The sequence below is a fragment of the Sinohyriopsis cumingii genome, unplaced genomic scaffold, assembly GCF_028554795.1.
Source record: "Sinohyriopsis cumingii isolate HCF-2022 unplaced genomic scaffold, ASM2855479v2 utg002052l, whole genome shotgun sequence".
In the NCBI taxonomy this organism is placed as follows: Eukaryota; Metazoa; Mollusca; class Bivalvia; order Unionida; family Unionidae; genus Sinohyriopsis; species Sinohyriopsis cumingii.
The window spans coordinates 242,851-266,854 of record NW_028316115.1 but is presented as its reverse complement, the minus strand read 5'-3'; the positions used below and the strand labels follow the sequence as shown (position 1 = coordinate 266,854).

General features: G+C 40.7%; 1 protein-coding gene across 1 annotated transcript in view; it reads right to left on the bottom strand.

Annotated features, from left to right (window-relative positions):
• Positions 1 to 200: 200 nt before the first annotated feature.
• The window catches only part of LOC149771201 (uncharacterized), a 37,679-nt gene continuing 13,875 nt past the window's right edge, over positions 201 to 24,004 (bottom strand). The window contains exons 6-7 of the mRNA XM_089948739.1: positions 1,552 to 1,693; positions 201 to 1,234 (exon numbers count right to left, since the gene is read on the bottom strand). Of these exons, the coding sequence (XP_089804865.1) occupies positions 1,066 to 1,234; positions 1,552 to 1,693 (311 nt within the window). The 3' untranslated portion in view covers positions 201 to 1,065. The remainder of the gene's footprint in view (positions 1,235 to 1,551; positions 1,694 to 24,004) is intronic.

Sequence of the window (24,004 nt, the reverse complement as noted above, 5' to 3'; positions counted from 1 at the left end):
CGGTAAAAAGCTCACTATAGCTCATTTTGAATTGTAGTTTTAGATCATGCCGACTATAAATAAATTTTATTTTATATAAGTATGTGATATTCGTCGATAAAGAATGTTACTTTGAACGGACATGACTTGCGATGTTTGTATTTTCATGGTCACATGAAAAATATAAAGAAAAATCGTTTTGGTGAAGAAAATAGACTTCATCAAATGGATAACAACAGCTTTATTTTGTATGTGTTATTTCTGAGATATTTACACTGTTTTTATCACTTAATGTATTAAAATTTATTTGTGTACATGCAGAAATGATCAATTATTACTTATCTATTGTTAAAAGCAATTACGAATGATTGGTATACACATATATATGCGTTTCTGTATGAAGATTGCAAAAATCCAGTTGCTACAAATGTCCAAAGACATCTATAACACAAATAACCGTACAACGGGCTGAAGTGTCACCACCAGGTTCACTACTGTATGTATAGTCGCCTGACATTTATATATCCGACCCATTAGCCAACGTACAAAGGGTGCTTACCTGAACTATTCACCTTATCGTCATATTGATTTGCTATGACAAGGTTGCATACTTGTCAAATCCAATCATTGCGCGCGAGACACACGATTTTTGCAAAGAGATCACGTTCACACACATAAAGAATTTTCTCACGCATTGTTTAAAATTGTCATTGATGAATTTTTAACCTAAGGATTCTATAATATCCTAACAGGTAAATTTCAACATTTACGCAATATAATTTCTAAAATAGACTGACAGTACCGATACGTTTACTTGAAATCGGGGTAACCTCTCCCCTCTCCCCCTAACAACCAACCCCAGGGAGATTATCTCAGTCCTAACACTTAATGACAAAATCAGTGGGGGTGTCACGAACCTCTGTGTTATAGATGTGTCTGCTTTTTCAGAGGATAAGGCCCCCCCCAAAAAAAATATATACATATATATATATATATATATATATATATATATATATATATATATATATATATATATATATATATATATATATATATATATATAATATGTAGGAGACGCAGTGGTGGCTACTGGCAGACGACTCCTGCATCCTCGTTATGAAAACAGTTTTCACGACCCCATCCTCCATGTTGACAGTCCTCTAGGTTTGTCTCATTTCCTTTACATCGCACATCATCTAGCCAAATGCTTCCTGAGCCTTGACCGAATGTAGCTGCTATTGTCGCCTTGCCATACCTGATGAGGACACGATAAGCTTGGTAAAAACATTATTTTCGAAATTATTTCTTAATTAATTCTTCGATTATTATTAAAGTGCTGGAAAATAACATTTTATTATTTTGTACCTCACAGAATGTGAATTAAAGTCGAGATCACAAACCAAATAAGAAAATATTAAAGATGTACTATGTTCAACGGATAAAGTTTATCCAGAAGTCAAATTTCCGAGGTAATATTCTGATGTTTATCCTTGTAAAATGACAACAAAACAAGCGTTTCAGATTATAGCCTCATACGAAATGTGTAATATTACTTGTTTAATTGTTACTTACGTGAAGCCCAGCATTCGACAGACAACTGTGGCATCTTCGTCGTCCCATCCATCATCACAGACAGTGCCCCAGTGTCCACCGTGGAAGACTTCAAGCCTCCCTTTTTTAGCTGAATCTCCTCCCTTCAACCTTAAATCGCGACCTATATGAAAATAATATGAATGTACCTACCAAACAGTTTGAAAATAGTAGAAACACACACACACACACACACACACACACACATGCTCTCTCTCTCTCTCTCTCTCTCTCTCTCTCTCTCTCTCTCACACACACACACACACACACACACACACACACACACACACATATATATAGGTACGATAACCTATGAGAACACTGACATTTTCTTTACCTTTTGGAGATTTATTTGGTATTTATGCCAAGCGAGGCAGTAGTTAGTAATATTTTTGTAAGTCTTTGGTATGACTCGGCAGAGGATCGAACCCAAGACCTCCCGCATCTGAGGTGGATGCTCTAACCACAAGGCCACCGGAGCGGTTGTAACAAAAAAGAGTGAAGACAACAATCTTTAACAAATTATTTATTTCCCTAGAATACCAAGTGAAAAAGTAAGAAAAAAAGAACTTACGGTTTTACGAATCTGATCCAAAAATAATCCAAGAATTATAAAATATAAGGCCTAGTAATAAAAAGTCCTGGATGAAACTGAGTTCGAATCCCTATGAAATCCAAGATGAAAGACGATGCCGTGTATTGTAACCTGCGAAGTGCTGTTATGTCAACAGTTTCTTGTTGAATCATAGAGAATATTATTCCAGTTTTGAATTCCGTATAAATTTCAGTGAATGTCTTTGTCCAAGAGTTTTGTAGGAGCTCTTACATATTTCCAGGGAAAAGAATCACTTGAAATTCAATAAACTAAAATTTCAACTCAAACTGGTCAAAACATAACTTAACGTGTCAGTTGTTTGGAGCCCGACTGACCAACGTCTATTACAACCAACAGTTATACTCTGATTAAGACGCAAAACAGATTCTCGGATCTTCTAAAAAAAATTGAAGTTTTTAATAATAGACACATGTTTGATGTCACGTAGTCCAGGTATGACCTTGACTTAACTTCATGATTCTTACTCTGAGAAAGAATTATAAAAAAAGACACAAAAAGTTGTTTACCAAAACTGTCATTGGTTCTGAATCAAGGTTAAAAACTAGATACAATGTTTCTCTTATGAGGTGTTTATCAATAAAAAAAATAACAGTCAAATCAAACAGAACTGAACAGAATTTCTGGACAATGTCAAATCCAGCAAATAAAATTGTGGACAATGTCAAATCCAGTAAATAAAATTACATTACAAGGACATTTAATGGAATTTAATTTTTTTAACTTAACAAACAAATAATATATATATATATATATATATATATATATATATATATATATATATATATATATATATATATATATATATATATATATATATATATATGCGTGTGTGTGTGTGTGTATTAAAAAGGTTTCGTGAATGCGTCTAAACTATTTCACACGTTATAAAGAGGAGAAAAAGCGGTACGAGACAAGCTGGTAATGCATGCGGGACACAGTGATAATAATATAAACGCGCTACGGGACACACTGCTAATGATATAAATGCGGTACGGGACACACTCTGATAATGATGCCGATTGTTATTGTGCTTATTCGGAATATCTCCAGCCTGAAACGAAATAATTTCCAAAGTGGAATTACTTTGACTTTGAAATCAAATTTTGAGGCCAGAATGTAGTATGACACACACTGCAATCTTCTAAAATCTGTTAAAATTTTATTTCATTTCAATAACTCTATCGCCTTGATATAGAAACAAGCAATGGGACTGGTTCACAAGTTTTCTCAACTTCCAGTACGATATTTATACACATATATATCTGTGCAATAACCGCTACTAAGCATGTAATGATGAAAATGGCATACAAAAGACACAAAAATATGTCACAATAATGAAACAAAATTTAATCAACAAAATGTAAACACTAAGAAGCGGAAGAAGAAGAAGAAAGAAAAATGAATGGTTGACAGAAAAAACCCAGAATGTCTTAAAGTACGCAGTAAATAAAAGCAAACTGCACGTGTCGAATTTAAGGGTTTCTTTAAAATATGTTTTAGTTTGTTATTGGGTTTGTTGCAAGAGCAATGGCGTGTAACAAAGACAGAATGCAAGAGTAATGGCGTGTAACAAAGACAGGATGCAAAAGTACTGCATTTAACATAGAGAGGATGCAAGAGTAATGACATGCAACAAAGCTGTAAATAAGGTTAATCTGCATGAAATGTGCGAAAAGGAAAGACTTTGGTTTGTTGCATATAGTTTTTTGTGGTATTTTGAAGGGTATATATGAACACATTTTTGTACATATGCGGTGTTGGCGCTGTTTTGTATAGGACATACAAGATAGTTATATAATCACACAAGGAGAAGTATGATATAAGCAGAAGTAACAGAAAAATATGTAACTACAGAAGGGATAGGTAACTGTTACCTATGCTGCTACGTTGCCTTGTAAGTGTATACATATTCCATAAGGAAGACAGTGATGAAACAAAGCTGAATGAAAGAACTTAACATATGTAAATAAGCATAACGAATGATAGAAGGCGAAGATGAAATATGTTTATTAAGTATAAAAAATGCAGCTGAATGGTAGGGCATGTTAGTTCTGACATACGATTTGACAATATTAGAATACTTGATTAATACATTAGATAAGCTTGTTCAGTGTTTGAAAGCCATGGTTCATCAACTAAATATAACTGACCCTGATGTTTACACTGGTATTTTGTTAGCAAAATTACTTATGGCAGTAGCATTAATATCAAAGAAATACTTCAGATGCGTTATAATACTAATTCTACAACATCTAATGGTATTGAATTGATAACTTGTAATAATAAATATGTTGCAAAACCCGTCAGCAAGTATTTACAACCATGAATAAACAAAGTTGAAATGAATAACTTTATCGATCAATCTATTTAATCTCATGTCTCCACACATTTTATTGACGGCTTACATACTTTAAAAAATGGTTCATTTAAGGCAATTGATATTGTGAATTTGGAAATGGAACATTTTTTAAAAGATACATGTTGAATTTTCATCCATCTAACAGGTGACTGAACGTTAAAGTTACTGTATTTGGACGAATTGAACATGATTAAAAGTATTTTGCCGACAATGTTTCGGGATATTTCTATTTCCCAAGGTGGCCAAATGGTCTACAGAATCAGTGATATTTTTTACAAATCTAGGTCAAAGTTTTATATTAAAAACAAATAAATGATTTTGTCCTCACATCACATGCGCACACACATGCTTGAAAGTTACCTACAGACCCCCATGCAAGAGGATAGTCATGTGTGGTAGAAGACTTCAACCTAGATCAGTAATCAACCAAACCGCTATTATCATATTACTCAGTACAGGAGTCCACAAGGTTTATGACCACAAAATCCAAGACGACAACGACCACGGTCAGCAAAGACAACGAACACAATGTCCACGAACACGGTGCACTGTCCACGCCCACTATTTTGTATACACGTCTCTGAGATTGTCCGTCGACATAACAAGTACCTACGTGAATACATAAACGAAGACACACACGAAGACGTATGCAAAGATATACATGAAGCTATGCGCGTATATACGTCATTTGCATCAACGAACGTATGGCAGACACAACACAACTAGTATCAGTGCAACCGTTCCTAGGCACTTTCTGCTGGTAAGACTGGTGAATATTGCGTACTTAGCATAGCATATCTGATATATATTTATAGCGCGGAGCTGACCATAAGGATTATTAAATCCCTATTTCCTTCGTACTGTTTAATTCCTTAGGAGAAATAGCGCTTTCTTGACTTAAGCAAGACTTATTATTCTGGTGTGCCAATTATTGTCTCAAAGCGGAAAGGTACATTACTTGTCTTTACACAAGAGGCAGCCAAATTGATAATCATAAATGGGAAAACTGCTCATAGCATTGATTGGCGGAAGTACTATGAATATTTCAGAGATCTAGAATTATTATTCCAAGACTTTTTAAGCTTACCATTGCGAGGGATAAAGTATATGTATATAATAAGCCATGTAATAGTAATTAGCAAGAGCATTGAGTTAACATAGATATACAGGGGCATAGTTTTGTTTCCACCACCATCAAAAGTTAAAGTATGAATTCTTTCATTTACTTTGTAAGTATCCTCAAAAGAGCTCTTCTATCAGGTCTTCAGTGCCTTTTAGCATTCTCACATTCTCTATCTCTTCTGGCTTCGGTATCAGACTTTGTCTCACCCTATGCAAATTCACGTAGGCTTCGTTTAGCTTAGCTAGTTTGGAGCACATCTTCGTAGGAGGATGAGTCGACAATGGATGGTTAGACTGGAAACTACCCCGGTTCTTAAAGTCAAAGCGCGGACGTGAAGGAAAACATCCCCCACACGGTTTTCGATCCGGAACGATCAATGAGTGTCATGAGAGAGATAGAAAGAAGTCAAAGAGCATGAATCAACATTCTTATAGCCAAACAAAAGACAAAGGCATTTTTTTCAAAACACAACATTTTTTATTCAAAATCACTTAACACTAACCAACAACTCTAACATTTTTAACAATAATCCAACAATATAACATCAAACATTTTTTTTTTCAAATCACAAACATCTTTTTTCAATTTACACATTATCTTGGACAGGGCTGACAACGTTGTGAATGAAATTGTGATTTCCACTGTTGGAAGTCATTAGACCATTGATGGACACTACGTTTCCTAGCTTGAGACAAAAGATAAGCATAATGGTCACAAAACCATCGATCTACTTTCACATCGTTTCTTGAAGAAGAACGAGGATCAAAATGAGTCACTAAATGTTCTAAGGAATAGCCCAGGCTGCGATGATGCAGAAAATACACACAATATTGGCCACACACCAAGGAATCTGTGCCTTGTAATTTCACATTATTGAATCGGGTGGTCTGAGCATTTCTTCTCATAAAGTCGATGATATCGTCTTCCAAAGGGGGCAATCCGTACGAATCGAAATATTCCACACATCCTTCTTGAGGAAAGTAGACGGCTACCCAGTGGGTTCCTGGGAGATGACTGTCGTCCGTGTTGATCACATAAGCTTGATGGCCTTGAGGTTTGCGATGAGGGACTTCATCTTTAGTACAGACGACAGGATTCCAAGAAGCCGTGTACGAGCTGTGGTTCAAAAGGTAATAAAGTTCCCAGGTATCCATGTTTTTTTCTTCTTCACAGGTAATGATAAGTGATCAATTCGATCCTGACTTTTTGCTTGAAAATGTCTGACAAGTAACCGTTTCTTCGCTTCGTCTCCCCACTCTGATTCAGGACAGCTTCGATACGATGAATCTCTTGCGTGATTAATGGTAGACAAGAATGTTCACGCAAGTCTTTATACCACTGATGCAACACGACTTCGTCCGAGATGAGACTCCAAGCTTCGTCCAGATACTCATCCAATTTTTCTTCTTGACTCAGCATCAGGCATTTATCGTGTTGAATTTGACTGGGATGATTGTTTTGACATCCATTGCAATCTTTCTTGATCAATTCCGTCATTTTTTCGACCAAGTGTTTGGCAAAACAGGAGACTAAATGGGCTTCTTGTTCTGGCCATCTTGACTTCATCATAACTTCATCGTCTTTGTCTTGGGATTCTCCTTCCACGGTCTCCTCACATTCCATCTCCAAAGTTTCTCCACTAGGTAAAGAGGGATAGCAGTCTTCCATGGCTTCTAATAGTCTAGAATGACTTCTCTCAAACTGTTGATTTCTATGGCATTATCGAATTCGGCATACAGGAGGACGTTCACCGTCTCTGTTAGATTTGTAGTAAACTGAATTTCCACACGAATCTGGCCAGATTTTATAGGGTGGAAATGTCCCTCGTCGCTGCCTTGGTCAGGAGTGAAATCGAAAGTCCACAAAGCATAGCCTCCTACATAATCGTCGTACGTAATACCGTGACTGGTGTTGGTTCCTAACTGACCGGTGGCTTCGTACAGGGACAAGTACGACCTCAAGTAATTCTTCTTGTCAAAGTTAGGTTCGAAAGGTCGGGTACACAAGGTCTTGCCATCGCGAATGACTTCGATCTTGGACACGTCAAAGTGTTTAAAGTGGAAAGGATTTTTAGCCAAAGCTCCGTTGAAGGCTGCATTCTCGACGATACCAAGGATCAAACGTTTGGGTAACTGTCCTTGGAACAGATGATCTTCGATCATGGAATGCAGCCCAGTAGGAATGGTGAAGGTTTTCACTTCCACGCGTCGTATGGGATACTTGGCGGTCGTTCTCCTCAACGTCTGACTGATGTCGTTACCCACTTTAGGTAACACTTCCACGCGTCGTACGTAGAGCCTGGCTTCCTCGATGACAGTTTTGCAAGCACTAGTACCTATCAAATGGAAAGCGGCACTAATACGATTCAGTCTCAGGCGGAGATTCACTCCGTTCAACAAATACTTTTCTTGTAACCACATGTCCAAATGCAAACGATCCATCAGTTCTAAACTATCTCCACTTTTGATTCTGTCTGTTCGTTCTACAAATCCCGCATTGTGTTCTTTGGTTGTATTAATTTCGAATTTTTCAAACTGGCCTGCATCGTCAGCTTCCCATACCACACAGGCATTGAGATGAGTGTTCTTGGCGTCTATTCCGTACGTCAAGAGATTTTCCAGGTTCGCTCGATAAGGGTAAGTATCCATGCTGCTACTGACTAGTTTGTTATTCAAGTACAAGTCCACTCCACTGAACAAGGAATGCATGAAATTGTTGACGGGAGCTATTACCTCATCACCATCTAGGGGCGTATTATCCTCATCGACAACTTTGACTTTCAGGTACAAGTAACTGCTATTCAGATCGATGTAATCTTCGGGCTGTCCTTTGATTTCAAACTCGATGGGAGCTGAGGCTATCAAAGAGGAGACAGGGTGAAATTCCACCCACTGGGATTCTTGCATGGTCATCATGGTGGGGGGCATGGCAAACAGATCCAGTTCCAACTTGGAACAAGCGCAAGATTCTCAGTGCATCATTTTGTTCTTTCTCAATAATCGAAAACGTCTAAGTCTCGAACAGTTCTTCTCTGGTGAAAGGGTGTTTTCTTCGTCGTCTCTTTCTGCCTTGTCCTTGCTGAATGCCCGACTCGGTAGCGTGCAGGGCATTTATAGGTGTTTCTCGGCGGCCCAAAAGGTCTTTCCCCGTTTGCAGCAAGACATTTTTGCCTGCCCTCATGAAGGCTTCTTTAGGGTTTTGTTTGTCGATGATGACATTTTGGAGAAATTCTTTGCCTTGTGTCAGTGCCGCATCTTTCAAGGCGTGCAATCCGCGTGTCACCATCGGTTTCAAGACTGGGGCCACCGAACGAAAAGCCGATTTCAGCATATCTCCTAAACCGTGTCCTCGCTGTCGAGCAACCCCTCGGTACACTGGATACATGACTTACGAGTCGTGAGAGAACCGTTTTCGAAAATGGAGTTTCACCGTGACTTTTCCTTTGGTGAATGGAATATTTTGTCCCAGATCTCCTTTTATAGCAATGTTGACCGTGTCCAAATAAGACTTACTGAAAGGCAAATAGTGAGGAAGTACAAATTCGCGGTGAACGTGGTAAGTGTTTCCACCTTCCTCGTCAGCGGTCGTGGCAGAATCCACTTTGAAAGGAATGACACGCAGTAACGGTACGGAGGTGTGTCCCACCACGTTGTACTCCACCACATCGGAGTACACAAACATCAAATTCAGTCCTTGGTTCAGTTCTACCGGGGCACGAAATAACTTGCTAAAAGACTCGTTGTCGTAAACGATTGGTAATTCCTTTTTCTTGAGCATGGCCATTCTCATGTCCATGTCTCCGCCCAACATGTCAAACAATTCAGGACAAAATAAAATGGACACGATTTTACTCCCGTCAAATTTCATCAAGAAGCGACGAGCTGCTTTGTGGTATTCCATAGTGACACTTTTTTTGACACTTTCGAAAGCTTTCAGAAACACGACATTAAACCTGGAGGTAATGGTGCTCACCAAATGTTGACCACTAAAATAATAGCCTGGGGGAATGAACAAGTGACAGGTGGTGTACTTTTGATTTTTTGTGCCAGGGGTTTTCTTGTCATATTTGCCATGGGTATCCAAGTACTGTTGCATTTGCTCGTCATAAACTTCCACATCAAAAAAGTTTTGATTGGGAAGGACATTGAGAACTTGGGTCGGGTGAATGATTTCCACTAAAGCCACTTCCCAATGGGCTTCGTGATCTAATGGGATGGCCTGAGGTACTTTGGCCGTGTAACAGCACAACGTGTTGTTGGAATAACCTCCATGGAACTGTCACTGGGTAAGGTTAAGTAAAATTGGTTTTGGTGACTCATAATTCCAGAGTTCTGTGGTTGTCCAAGGGGTTACTGGACGTCAGAGGAGTGTCTCTGCTCAAAATGGGGTTATTGTTGTTGTTGGAGTGGTGACTGGCACTGGCACTGGACACAAGGTTCCCGGTCGAGGAGAATTTCAGGGAGGGATTGGGAAGCAGGTAACCGATGCAACTACTCAATAAAATGGTCCACAATTGTTTGTCTCCTTGTTGCAAACTCAAATTGGCGATGGCTGCCCCGATGACACAATACACCACGAAGACTTGGCAGAAAAAGACGATTTGCGTTTTAGGCACACGTTCTCCGCACCACACCCACAAAGTTGTTTTTGTGAATCTTGCAGAGAAGAACTGGGTGAAGGAGTGGTCGACGTAGCTGCGTCTGTGTGAAAGGGCATGATGGTCACTTCTTTTTATAGTCGATGACTTGCGAAGCGTCGATCCAAGAATCAAAACTGGATGGACATCCTTTCCAACGTACTTTGACTTCTTTGACACGTCGTTTGCCCACTTTACGGGTTCTGCGTTCGAGAATGCTTTCGATGTCGTACACGTCGTCTTCTTTTTTGGTGACAGTTGTAACTCGGGCAAATAAAACGTTCCTTTGAGTACTTCTCCGTTCATGTCTTCCAATTTATAGACGGCAGGATGACGGCCATGCACTCCTCCAGTGACACGAAACAATTCGGTCGTCCAGTTAGGTAAGTAACCTTTGTCGAAAGTGCGTTTGGTTTTGCCAATGCGCACCCAATCACCTATGGTCAACTCTCCACTTTTCTTGGGGACAGCCCTCTTCGGGGACGTACCAAACAGGCGCTCAACCACCAGCACTTCGTTGTCGGGAGTCACTTCTTCCGGGGCACGTCCAATGCTTCGATGGTAAGATTGGTTGTACGCTTGCACCAGGTGCGGTAAGATGTCGATGTACTTCAGAGTGTGGTGATGCGTAAAATATTTCCACATGCGTTCTTTCAAAGTGCGTTGAAAACGTTCCACAATGCTGGCTTTGGTTTCGGGATTCTCGGTGGTAAAAAAATGAATGTCACGTTTCTTTAATTCTTTTTGGAAAGCTTGGTTCAGAAATTCGGTGCCTTTGTCCGTTTTCCATCGAAGAGGGTGACGACCGCTTTGTTTCAGCACTCGTTGCAGGGCTCGCACTAACTCGCTGCTCGATTTGGAAGTCAAGGGTACGACCCAGGCAAATTTGGAAAAGACGTCGATGACATAAAACAAATATTTGTAGCCACGATTGTAGCTGGCCAAATGAGAGACATCGGCTAAATCGGCTTGCCATTGATGATCGATGCCTTCCACTCGGGTGCGACTTCTGGCAAACTTGCGTCGAATGGGTTTGTGTAAAGTGTAGGTAGCTTGTTCTTGTAACCATCGTTGCACTTGAGGTAAACGGAGACTTTTCAGTCGCATTTTGGCAGCACGATACAATTTTTGAACTCCTGCGTAACCTGCAGGATGGGATGGATCGTAATAAATGCTGGCTAAGACTTTTTCCATTTTTTTTTTGTGTTTGTTTGTTAATAAGACACCCACTCTTGGAGGATGCTACTCTTTTTCTCTTGTGGTATTTTCTTGGATTGCAATGCTTTGCGTGTGCGACCGGCAATAGGTGTCGAGGAGGAGGATGTTCTTGTGTCACTTCTGTTTTCACTTCTGTCTTCACTTTCTTTTTCTCTTGTGATGAAGAAGGGGTGGCCATCATCTTTTTAATCCATCCAATTCTGGAGGTAGGTGGTGTTGTTAACTTGCGTACTTTTTCTGGTGGAGTTTGAAACCCTTCTTCTTCTTCTTCTTCTTCTCCTTTTTCTGTCTTGGTCACTGGTAGTGGTGGTAGTGGTACTGGTGATGGTGCTGGACTTTTCATCAAGGTCTTAAAATCTTTCAGAGTGGGTAGAGCTGTTTCGTCTAAAGCTTTCTGGTGAAAGAGCTGCAGTCAATGCAAGAGTTGACCGTACTTTTGCGATTTTTCTGTTTCGGACTAATCTTGGCGATCCATCAAGGACTGCAATTCGTGTTGTAACTGGGACATCTCGCTCAGATGGGGATTGGGAGGTAAATGCGGGGTGCGTTGTTCTTGCCAACGATGGTATTCCATCCATCGTTTGTAAGGCACTAAAGCTAGTTTTCGTCCTTCCATGGGGTTGTCAGGGGTCGATTCTGAGATCTTGGGTCTTCAGAGAGCCTTTTATCTTGCTCCCACCAGTCCTCCCAACATGGTTCCCAAGACTCCTTTCAGTAAGGTGCCTAACAAGAGGGGTAAAATACCTCCACGTTGGACCAACATCTTCTTCTTTTGACGAATGCGAATTTTCTTTTGAACCATTTGGCGAAGAACGTGACGATGTTTGCTTAAGCATTGTTTCTGGTGTTTGGACAAAGGGATCGTGCCTTTCAAGACGTTCAAACAGCATTCGCACACGGTATCGATGACCTCTTTGGAGGCTGATTGAATGAGTTTTTTCCTAGAGGTGGAGAAGCTTTGGACAGGACAGATAACATGTCCCCATGTTTGACTAAACGAGGAGGCAGTCCTTTCCTTTTCTTTCCTTTTGGTTGTTTAGAAGAGGGATGTTTTCTGGAGGGTGACATCTTTGAGTCTTCAGCACCAAAAACACTGATACCCCGACTTGGTCACAGACCTTTTTTATACTGGAACGCGTCGCCACTGATTGTCTTTACGTCGTATCAACTTCAGGACAGGCACGACACGTCGTGCAGGGGTACGCAACGGACTAAATCGAGCCAGGTCTTGTTTGGACAAATCCAGTAAACTTTGTAACATGCCCGATCTTTCTTGAACTTTGATTTTGGGAGCAGGTACTTTGTGAGCAGCAGCCACTGTCACTAAATTGGAGGGTCCTGCCACTGGGGAAGTTCTTGGGGTCATCAACGGAGAAGTTCTTGGTGTGATCAACGTCTCCAAGTACTCTTCAGTTCTTGGTGTCATCAATGGAGAAGTGGATGAACATGAGGCTGCCGGAGACGCATTCACCGCCGTGGCAGGTCGTGGTTTGCGAGCGTAAGGTTGCGTCCTGGCCGAGGTGCCTCTCTTGCGACTAGTTTTTTGTGGACTTTTCTTTTTCTGGGGACTTTTTCTCTGTTTCTTTTTCTGGGGGCTTCTATTCTTTTTCCGGGGTGGTGTCTGGTAAGAGGAGGGTCCCACCACTGGAGAAGTTCTCCTTGGGGACCTGGTCTTTGTCTTCTTCTTGGAGCTTCGTTTGACTTTTTTCTTGGGGAGAAGTTTGGGGGCATTAGGATCCCATCTTAAGAGAGAGCGAATGATGACCCCTCCTAGAGTACCACTCCCTCCAGGTTTCAAAATGATTTGTTTTTTGGTTTGAGTGTCGATGCGGGGATCGGCAAGTTGGGTCAAAGCGACTTTGTTTCGATCAAAAAAGCGTTTGGTTTGATGAGGAATCTGAATGATCCCTTGGAGTAATTGACGTGCCGTCACCGTGAACCATCGTAAGACTTCTTTGAGACTAGCTTCTAAGACACGAGCTCGTGTTTGTGGATTTTTTCTCGACTGATGCCATACAAGGTACGAATCAATTTGACGGGAAGATGCGACTGAAGGGACGTCATGTTCAAAACGTGTGTGAGACAGACGAAAAGGGTCTGAGGTTTTTATAGATTTTTTTTGTGGAATGAAGTTAAGTCGAGGACGGAGACGTGTACAGGACAGGCCCTCCGTCTTGGCACCAGTGGTGAAACAAGTGGGTACGAAATCGCAAATCCTCGGGGGTCGTAGGTTTCAAATCGACGAGTAAATAGGCGTGTGGAGTTTGAGTGGCATCGTCGTACGCCTGAGTCAGCCAAGGCGTTCCTAACTGTTTGGCTAAGACTTGCACTTGCGATTTATCTCGAGGGCTTTTAAACAAGACCACGTAATGCGCATTGAGACTGATGGTGCGATGGGCTTTACTTTGTTGAAACAAAGTTTGGATGATGTAAACGACACTGGCATTACGATGATGCCCTTTGCGCGTGAACCACAGTTTAATTTCTTCTTCGTCTTCTCCTAACATGTCGTCGAAAATGACCAAATGGGTTTGACGGGAGTCAGAGACGATGCCGTCGTCTTCTTTAGGAATGCCTTCCACAAACACGATGGAATCGCCTTGACTTTCTCGGAAGAGGCTGTACGCCGATTGCCACTCTTTGTAACACCACACGATGCGTTGAGGTGGTCGATCGATCAAATGATGTTTATGTTCGATCAAGCGTTTGACGAATTCGGCTTTGCCTGAACCGCTAGGTCCAGCAATGAGCATGTTAAAGGGATGGCGAAGATACAAAGCCTCCCAACTGACACGATCTAAGTGTTCGTCGACGACTTTGACAGTAGAGGAAGAGGGAGCAGAGACAGCAGAGGTAGCCATAGTGTGAGAAATGTCACTTGTGACACGAAAACAAACAAGACAAGACTTTATATACTTTTTTCAGAACACGTTTATTGAATGTTTCAAACATGAATACGAAAGACAAAAATACATAAAAGCCAAAGGCTTAAGTACAAGGATAAAAGGCACATGATAACCATTAACGTGGAATAAACACAAGTGTCTGTACAACATGTTTTGGGTAATGTTCTAACAAGTTTTATAGTAGGGGGTAAGGTCACACAAGTGTCCTCCCGAAAGGGTCTTTCAGGACTGTCCACGACAGTCCTGTCCTGGGTGACGGGTTCTTCTGGCACCGTCACTAACACGGGTTGAAAAGTAACTTTTTTCCTTGAACAACTCTCGTGCATACTGGGCCACTTCTTGGGTCCAAGACTCAAAATCCCATTCTTTCCAGGCACGGACGTCTGTCCATTGGGGATGTAAGTCACAAGCTACACACACATCGTCATACACGTCTTGGGTAGCTAAAAGTTGACGAATCTTTTTTCCTGTTGAGGTCGAGAAGTATCCAGATGAAAACGCAAGGCTTTGAACAAAAGGAGTTTTTCGTGACCATTTAAGGCCATTGAGGTGGTAAGTACTGATCGTAAAGAGTCCACAAAGAATCGGCTGGTAAACGAAATCCCAGAAAACAAGTCACTAAGACACACACCACTTGTCGACCCAAATTGAATGGATACAGTTCTTGTAATAATCGATGGTAATGATCCACGGTTTGAATATGGTCATTGAGTTCCTTCCACGGAATATGTTCAATAACATGTGACATAATCTGTGGCATGGCAGCCTGATTTTATAGTCTCTTTGTTTCGGAAGCAATAAAGGTAATTTCTAACTAGACATCTTCGTTCTCCAGTAGGGAATCTAAATGTTGCATACTGTAACCGAAACGTCAGAGTTTGTCTAGATGTTTCGTCTTCCGCTAAGCAGATTCCACGTAAAATATGTTGGTAATCCTTTAACTCGTCTTCCTCAATACGTTGCAGTAGGTGAATCTCGAAGTAACCAAAATTACGAACGTTTAGTTCATTCACTAACTGAAAGTGCTCAACAAGGTCTGACCACTGAAACAATTTCTGCCGAATCAGTCCTCTTATACCATTCAGATACCAGTGGTTAAAGATCTGGTGACGTAACGGATGCAACTGTTCTTTACGTTTGACTTGTATTTTGACCAGCTCTCGGTAAATGCGTTCTCTCAACTCCACAGGCAAAGCACGAATGTTCTCTTGTAAAGTATCCATGAATAGGTCAGTCCGTACAATTCACAATCTTCTCCTAGAGCAAAAGTAATCCACATAGTGAGTAATTTCTGACCACTGCCATTCAGGGTAACGTCCAAGAATGTCACTGAACTCTTTTGATGTAAACGGTCTAAAGCGATATAATAGGATGAATGCACCCTTGACCCAGAGAAATCTAACACACTGGTTGACTTTTTTCACTTTCCTCTTGTGAATTTCTAGGCACAAAAGTTCTACAGTGACCCATTGAGATTTCACTCTGGCAAGTCCCTGCCAAACTTCCTTGTAAATCTTCTCTTGTAGTTCTTTAGGTATTGATTCAATATCGTTTTTGAAATGAAGTTTAAATACTGGTCTCGGTGATATCCAACATTTGACTCCTAGCCAAACTGGTTTCTTCTTCGTCAACGACATGGTAAGTTACTTTGATGTCTCGGTCCCACTAAGGGTAAGTAATGACAATTCGGTGACCATCGAGCATGTTCTACGTAGGCCGAATCTTGCGGTTCCCAGTGGTGAAGTGACACACCGCAACTGAAGCACTTGACTTTATCTCCTTCGCCCAAGTAGAAAAATCCGGCTCTGGCTAATTCTTCGGTGGTCGGGCCTCCCAGATTCTTAGGCCATTTTCCTTTGAACGATTGAAGACGATTTTCAAAGTCGCAGTATTCCGACAAACGCACAGGAAACGAATATTCGTCTTTCACAGGTTCGTTTCGATGAGGGTTGGGTGACATGGACAGGAGTTTGCTCAGGGCTGGATGACATCCGTAGGGGGGTAGACGTGAAGGTGAACATCCACCTTTAAAACGAAACCCAGTAAAATGTCCAAGGGGACGAGCGGCATCGCTTTCGCATCCCTCAGGTTTGACACGCACAGCATCACTTTCCATGATAGGGGTAGTGAGAACAAAGTTCCCATGATGCTTTACGGCATCATAAGGTCACAAAGTACAGCATCGTACCCATCGCAAGGCTCACAATCGCATTCCACTTCAGAAGCCCCACACTTGAATTGTGCCTTTCTAAACTTGTTTTGTGTTTCTCTGAAAGTATTCGTCTTGTTCGCTTGGTCTTGGTAGTCACAATGAACTATCGATCTTGCCTAGGGGTCCTTTTTATATACAGACCAATACCGACGTGTCCATACGGTAAGGTGAAATGATTGGGAAGGCGCACTCGCTTCTGGTACACGATTTGATAGACTTTTTCCAAGGGTCGACTGACGATGTGGTAAGTGGGTAAACGTACAATCTTGTGGGGCTGGTAGGTGGTCACTTTAATGTTTCCATCCTCTCCAGATTGCAAGGCTTCTTTCAATACCCCAAAGTTCACCACACGACTGGTACGATAATTCAGAGTCAATCCCTTCACTTTGCACTGCGTGTGCACTTCTCCTTGTTTGTCCCGGTATTCGTAGCCGTAATTTTTAGGACCACCACTGACGAAACTTAGAATCTTGTCGTCGGGATGCTCGTCTGTCCAGGCTCCTAAACGGTCTCCTTCGATGTCAGGGTGCTGTTGACTCGGGTGATGGATGTAAATGCAACTGTCCCTGTCAAAGTACAGGACGCGTTCCCCTAACAGTTCTAAAGCTTCGTACAATTTTAAGCGAGCATGAGTTGTCACGTAAGCCGCAATGATGACATTTCCAAAGGGGTCGTCTTGTACAAAGTCCAGATCTTCTTCGTAACTGACCAAGATCAAATCCTCGCAAACGACGTCCACGTGTTTCATGTATTTGGTTTTGTCGTGACTGATCTGGAAGTAGCGGGAAGGTTCTGTCAAATATTCCGTCTTGGGTAAACACGGTCGTTGTGCCATTTTACCCCACGCAGAAATTAGAAATGTGAATACCAGTCTCTTGCATGCAATCGAAATCGAAAAAGATGAAATTGCTTTTCTTCTTCTTCTTGTGACCATCCTCTTTCTCTGGTTGTGGTTGGTATTTTTGCACGTAACATTGGTGTTCCAAGTCCACGATGTGGTGAACATACGTGTGCCTTGGCATTATTGGTACGTATGCCTTGTCCACATGTAGGGCACAATCTCAGCAGTTGACAAGCACATTTCTGTTGTGAACCTTGCGTCTTCAGATGTTGTTGGTAACAGGCAGGGCTGACAAACGTGCGCAGACAAGTTGAACAATGCACTGTTCTTCGCTCAGACAGGGTTGAGAGGCCAAACATCCTGAGCATTTCAATCCGCAATGTTTGTGTTGCTCTCGATTATTATAACCATGGTCACATTTCTCACAGTAATATTTGTATCCCAGGGATCCGGTGATACTGGTAATGGTATCGAAATGGTCATCGTGATGATAGACATTAATGTATTTTCCATCCTTAAAGTCTTTCCCTCGAAACAACAGAGGCCCGCGCATTTCTTGAGGGTACACTTTCAAGGTGTGTCGTGGAGCTAGGACATCTTGCAATTTGTGCATCTCAGGAATGCCACAGGGCGTGTCTTTGGACAGTACGGCTTGTTGCAACAGGAGTTCTGCTTCACTTCGTTGTTTGGCTCGGTCCGATTTTCGAATATTCTCCCAGGCTCTTTTCCATTCTACCGTGTCGTTTTTGTTGGCATAGGTTCGTCCCACCACGATAGCCCTGGCTAAACACATCTGGTCTTGAGGGTTGTAAATTTGGACGAGGCTACGCTTAATGCTGTGAAGCTCGTTCACCAATAACATCTTTTTGCGTCCAGTCCCTTGAGGAGGAGAGACGTGGGTCATGTCCAGTGTGGCTTTTCCATCGGTGATGTCAGACTGGTCATTGGATTGTTGTACGTGTTGAATTTTGTCCATGACTTTGGAAGCGGTCAATTCTGCAGGGGTGCTAAACTCGATCCAAACAGGGGATTTCAAACCGTCGTGTTGTATGGAGAGTCTCAAGTGATCGTCTTCTTTGGGTTGACATTTTCACTTGAGTGTGGTGAGCAAAGAATCCCACACCCCGGTGATGAACCCTTCTGCTTTCTCTAACGGTACTTCAGCCTTGAAATCTTTAAACTTCACCGTGTATTTGTAAGCCGTGGTTCTAAATCTTCTAGAGGAGCGCTTTTCCGTCTCTCGAATGGAATAGTATTTTTCAGGGTTGACTAAGGGTGGCGAACTTGGTTTAGAGGGTTTGGATTCTGGTTCACTCATGTCCTCTTCAAAATCACTGGCATGAATTTGTGCCAAGACTTCAGCTCTGGTACGAGGCGATAGATCACGTTTCTGCCTCTTACTTTCTTCTTCTTTCTTCTCAAATGAATTGGATCGTTTCATCTTGAGTGCAAAACGTCAAATGACTAAAGTTTAAACACCATGGACTAATTTATAGTCATGGCAGACCAGCGTATATAAAAGGGTTTGTGTCTTGTCCTTTCACTATTCATTTCAATCTCAAACCGAGCACAACGATGGAAGAGACTACCCAGATGGAACGTTTCATCAGAGCTTTGCGAGGGGTCATTAGAAAATTCTCTTTAGACCAGCCGACGGACTACTCTCCTTCCTTTCGAGATAAAAGTCAAGATACTTGCTATATCTGTCAGAAGAAAGGGCATTGGTCTTCAGAGTGTCCAGACCATCAAAAAAGAAAAAAGGGGCTAGAAAAGACAAAAGTCAAGATACCTGTTATTATTGTCAAGAAAAAGGACATTGGTGTTCAGATTGCCCAAGAAAGAAACAAGAGGAGTCAGAAGAAAAGAGGGATTCTTGTTCAGAAGAGAGGGATTCTTCAGAGGAAGAAAGCAGCCAGGTAAAGAAAAAGAAACAGGAGAAGAAAAGAAGAAGGGAAGAAAGTGAGGAGGAAGAGGAGGAAAAGACTGTGACGGTGAAGAAATTGAAAAAACAGAGAGACTAAACAGTGAGACAGAAGAAGTGTATGAACTTTTTAAAGTGCTCTGTTGTGAATTGTGAATTGGATTGTAACTATTGATAAAAGAATACATTAATTATATAAGGTAAGTGTCTTTGGGTTTTGATTTTTAAATAAGAACGTACACTCACGCACTCATATACACGTACTATAGGGGTAAAATGTTTTTTTTTTTTTTTTGAGTTATTGGCAATTGAAAGTGTATCTCTTTTCGAGAGAAGTGGGTGGCCCTGAAAAGGGCCTTTGGTTTTTGGTGTAGGGGTGAGTTTAAGCAATCAACTTTAACTGCCTTAAGCCTTTGCCACGGCCGAGGCCTACTTCTGATGATGATGATTGGGTTGAAATCACTAAGGGTGGTACGGTAGGCTTAGTCACAGGGTTGGCGTGTTTAGCTCGGGAAGGTCGTATTCTCTTTGGTCGTGATAAAGAAGTCTGATACATTTGTTTCAGACTTCTTAACTCCGCTAAAATGTCTAACAGTACCGTGACCGTTTGATTTTCACCCTCTTGTTTCTTTGCTGCTGCTTGTTGTTGTTGTTGTTGTTTTCTTCTTACCTCTTCTTGCTGTTGTTGCTGTAAAAGAAAAGCTTGTTCCGCTTCCTTTTGTCGTTGTATAAATTTCTCCAATTCTTCTTTCTGTCTCTGTCTAAAATTCTCCACGTGTGGTAATGAAGGTGACGAAGGTTCCGGAACAAATTCTTGCGAGGTAAGAAAATCCACAAAATCCCAATTCACCTCTTCTGAAAGTAAGTCCGGGTTCCCTTGGGTGGTCTCCACTGCTGGTGCACCCCAATGAATCGTTTTCTGAGTTTCCGTCATGTTGAATCACTGTCGCATGGATTGACACCGCACAGGCGCTAGCGAATCTATATAGACCACGTGACGTCACAGACTGTTCTCTTCGGATTGGATGCGGGCTGACTGAATTTTGTAACGCGTGTTTGGATTGGTGAATGAACTCAATCCGTTTCAATCCGTCCTGTACCTATAAATAAGCGCAGTTCACTGCATTGATTCACCTGTTCTCGGTGCCTCAAGATGTGGACCACAGTCGAATCATCCACCCTTGTGTCTTCAATGATGTTTAGGGCGGACATGCTAATGTATGTCCGATCCAAGTGGACAGTTGTCCACAAGTCAGACACCAGTCTGTGGATACGAAGAGTCTATGTGGAAAGACAAGGATGCCTCAAGAGGACTCTGATGTATGGCCCTACACTAAGACGCAGCTTGAGGACAAGAAGATGCCGCAGATGCCCTTTATGTTAAGGGCATATTAACATAAACCCAAAGGTCCTTTTCAGGGCCACTCATAGGTCTCGAAAAGAGATTGACTTTCAATTGCCAACCCCTTTTTTATTTCATTTTTAAAAAAAAAAAATCCCATGTTAAATTCCCCTTGTTCCTAAAGTAGTTTGTTTCTCCCATGTTAAATTCCCCTTGTCCCTAGACAAGCCCAAACTCTATTCCCATGTTCAATTCCCCTTGTCCCTAGAATTGCTTTTTTCTCCCATGTTAAATTTCCCTTGTCCCTATATCGTCCCACGATTTATTCCCCATGTTAATTCCCCTTGTCGCTATATCGTCCCACGATTTTCCTCATGTTAAATTTACATAGTCTCTATATTGTCCCAGGGGTGTTTTTAATAATAAGTCCCATTGTCCCTATGGTGTCCCCCTTAACTACTAACAATGGTTCAGTTTCCTTTGTTTTGATTTGGAGACTTCATCACAAAGAAATTTGTTTTCTAATAATATAATGCAATTTTAAGAGACATTAGTTTCTGCAATGGGCTTGTTCTAACGCCAATTTGATGGAACACAAAAGTTGGCTTTCTAACGAATGTTGATCGTAATTCATATCCACTATATGGTAAATTGCCTCGTGGTAATGAAAATAAAATCAACACACTGCTACTTCAAGAAAATGACCAAATCATTGAAAAGTAATCTTTTGGGACGACCTTATTTTTTGCTTTGTGTACATTTAGTAATTTGTTGACACTAAGGCTTCTTTCGATTATTCCTCGTTTTTAATTCTCTCTCTCTCTCTCTCTCTCTCTCTCTCTCTCTCTCTCTCTCTGAAATTGCAATCTAGATATATCACATATCTGGCACCTCTGCATATCTGATTTTAAACCAGAGACAAACAATATAAATTATAATTTGAAAACAAAGCAGAAACCATGAAAAGATAATCAAAATTGTTGGCATTGATTTTTATATAATAGGTACTTCACTTGCATAGTATACGTCGTGGCGATTTGACTGAAAAAATTGTTTAAGCTACGTTAAAAATTGAAATCACACACACACACACACACACACACACACACACACACGCGCGCGCGCGTTTGTTATTTCCTGAGCATGATACTATATTATCTCCCTAATAGATGTCATTATTTACTAAAGAAGTTAAATAATACTCCTCTTGGACCACTCTCAGTGTATTCTCGGTTTTAAGAACAAAGTATCATAATACTTTAAAGTTCCCGAGGATGATAACATTGGACATTTTATAAAACTTAATAGCAGGAATTACAAAATGCGGTCGTTTATATATTACATGTAACAGGCAGTAACATCATTTACACTTTGAAGTTATTTTCTGGGTACTCGATGTTTTGCGGTAAGTGCTGCACACTTTAGTCCATTTCACGGTAGTAAGCAAAATAGCTATTTCTACGCTGAATCCAAGACAAAAGTACTGCGTAGTATTTAAAAATAAATACATGAAGTTATTGTGGTGCTTGGAACCATAAATGCAGAAATTAGCCCAGAACGATAACGCAAGGTACTTTACCCCTTAGCACTTGGTTATCCTTAACATCTGAATGAACTGCAGAACTGAACCGTACTGAAACAGTCAGACATGGTCGAAATAATTTACTGAAGCTTTTTCTAAGTAGCATATAAACGTATGCGTCTAGTGTTGAACTACTGAGTAGCATAGAAACATACGCGTCTAGTGTTGAACTACTAAGTAGCATAGAAACGTACGCGTCTAGTGTTGAACTACTGAGTAGCATAGAAACGTACGCGTCTAGTGTTGAACTACTGAGTAGCATATAAACGTATGCTTCTAGTGTTGAACTACTGAGTAGCATAGAAACATACGCGTCTAGTGTTGAACTACTGAGTAGCATAGAAACGTACGCGTCTAGCGTTGAACTACTGAGTAGCATAGAAACGTACGCGTCTAGTGTTGAACTACTAAGTAGCATAGAAACGTACGCGTCTAGTGTTGAACTACTAAGTAGCATAGAAACGTACGCGTCTAGTGTTGAACTACTGAGTAGCATAGAAACGTATGCGTCTAGTGTTGAACTACTGAGTAGCATAGAAACGTATGCGTCTAGTGTTGAACTACTGAGTAGCATATAAACGTATGCGTCTAGTGTTGAACTACTGAGTAGCATAGAAACGTATGCGTCTAGTGTTGAACTACTGAGTAGCATAGAAACGTACGCGTCTAGTGTTGAACTACTGAGTAGCATAGAAACGTACGCGTCTAGTGTTGAACTACTGAGAGTTATTTTAAAAACTTCTAGAAAAATCTGCGTCACATTTTGAACTACTGTTGTTTCAAAATAGTATAGAAAATTGGGTGCCACTCATTGAACTATTGACAGTAATTTCAATGTTTATCGCAGCTTTGCCGCTTCGTGGTTCTCCTCTTTGCAACTGTCAAACACAGGTCCAATTTTCTTCAAGCTCATTTTACACAAACGGTCCATAAACTCTAATTTCTATAAGAGAGTTGGAAAACAAGGTTCTGAATAACAAATTTAATAATAAAAATGGATGGGAAATCAATATTTGGAATGTAGTTTGAGGATAAAAAGAACTGAATGTTTGGTTTGTCTTGAACAAAATTATCCAATTGATTTTAATAACTACTATTTCTTATTCGTTTATCTTCATCGGCAAAACTTCTCAACATTTGTAAACTATAGCTATTGGGTGTTCTTTTCCTCTCTTTCCTCTGCTTGTGTGATTGCTTTAGTGACGTGAATGAGCCAGATTGATATACTTGAAACGTTAACTAAATGTTACTAAATCACTACAATTACAGTCCAAATCTTACGAAATGATATTCTTAGTTGCTAAATGGTACAAATATGCTTCACTAAAAGTTACTAAAGGTCAGGAACAATAATTTTAATTTGGTAGATTGTTGAATATTGAAGAAATTCCTTCTAAATAAGTGTTAGCTGCAAAGATAGCAAATGAGCAGTAAATGGCATATATTTATATCGTTTTGTTGGAAACCATTTTGTGACAATTTTAGAATCACGTGGAGGACGTTTCACAAATAAGTATTTTTCATAAATTCGATAACTGAAGTACTATACGTTTGAGATTTACAAAATGTGCGTCTCATGTAATTGATGTTAAGACCATGAAACTGGAATAAACAAATTAGAGAGATAGCAGTAGTAGACTGGTACAAATTCATTCATTAAGAAGTATGAACAGCTTAAA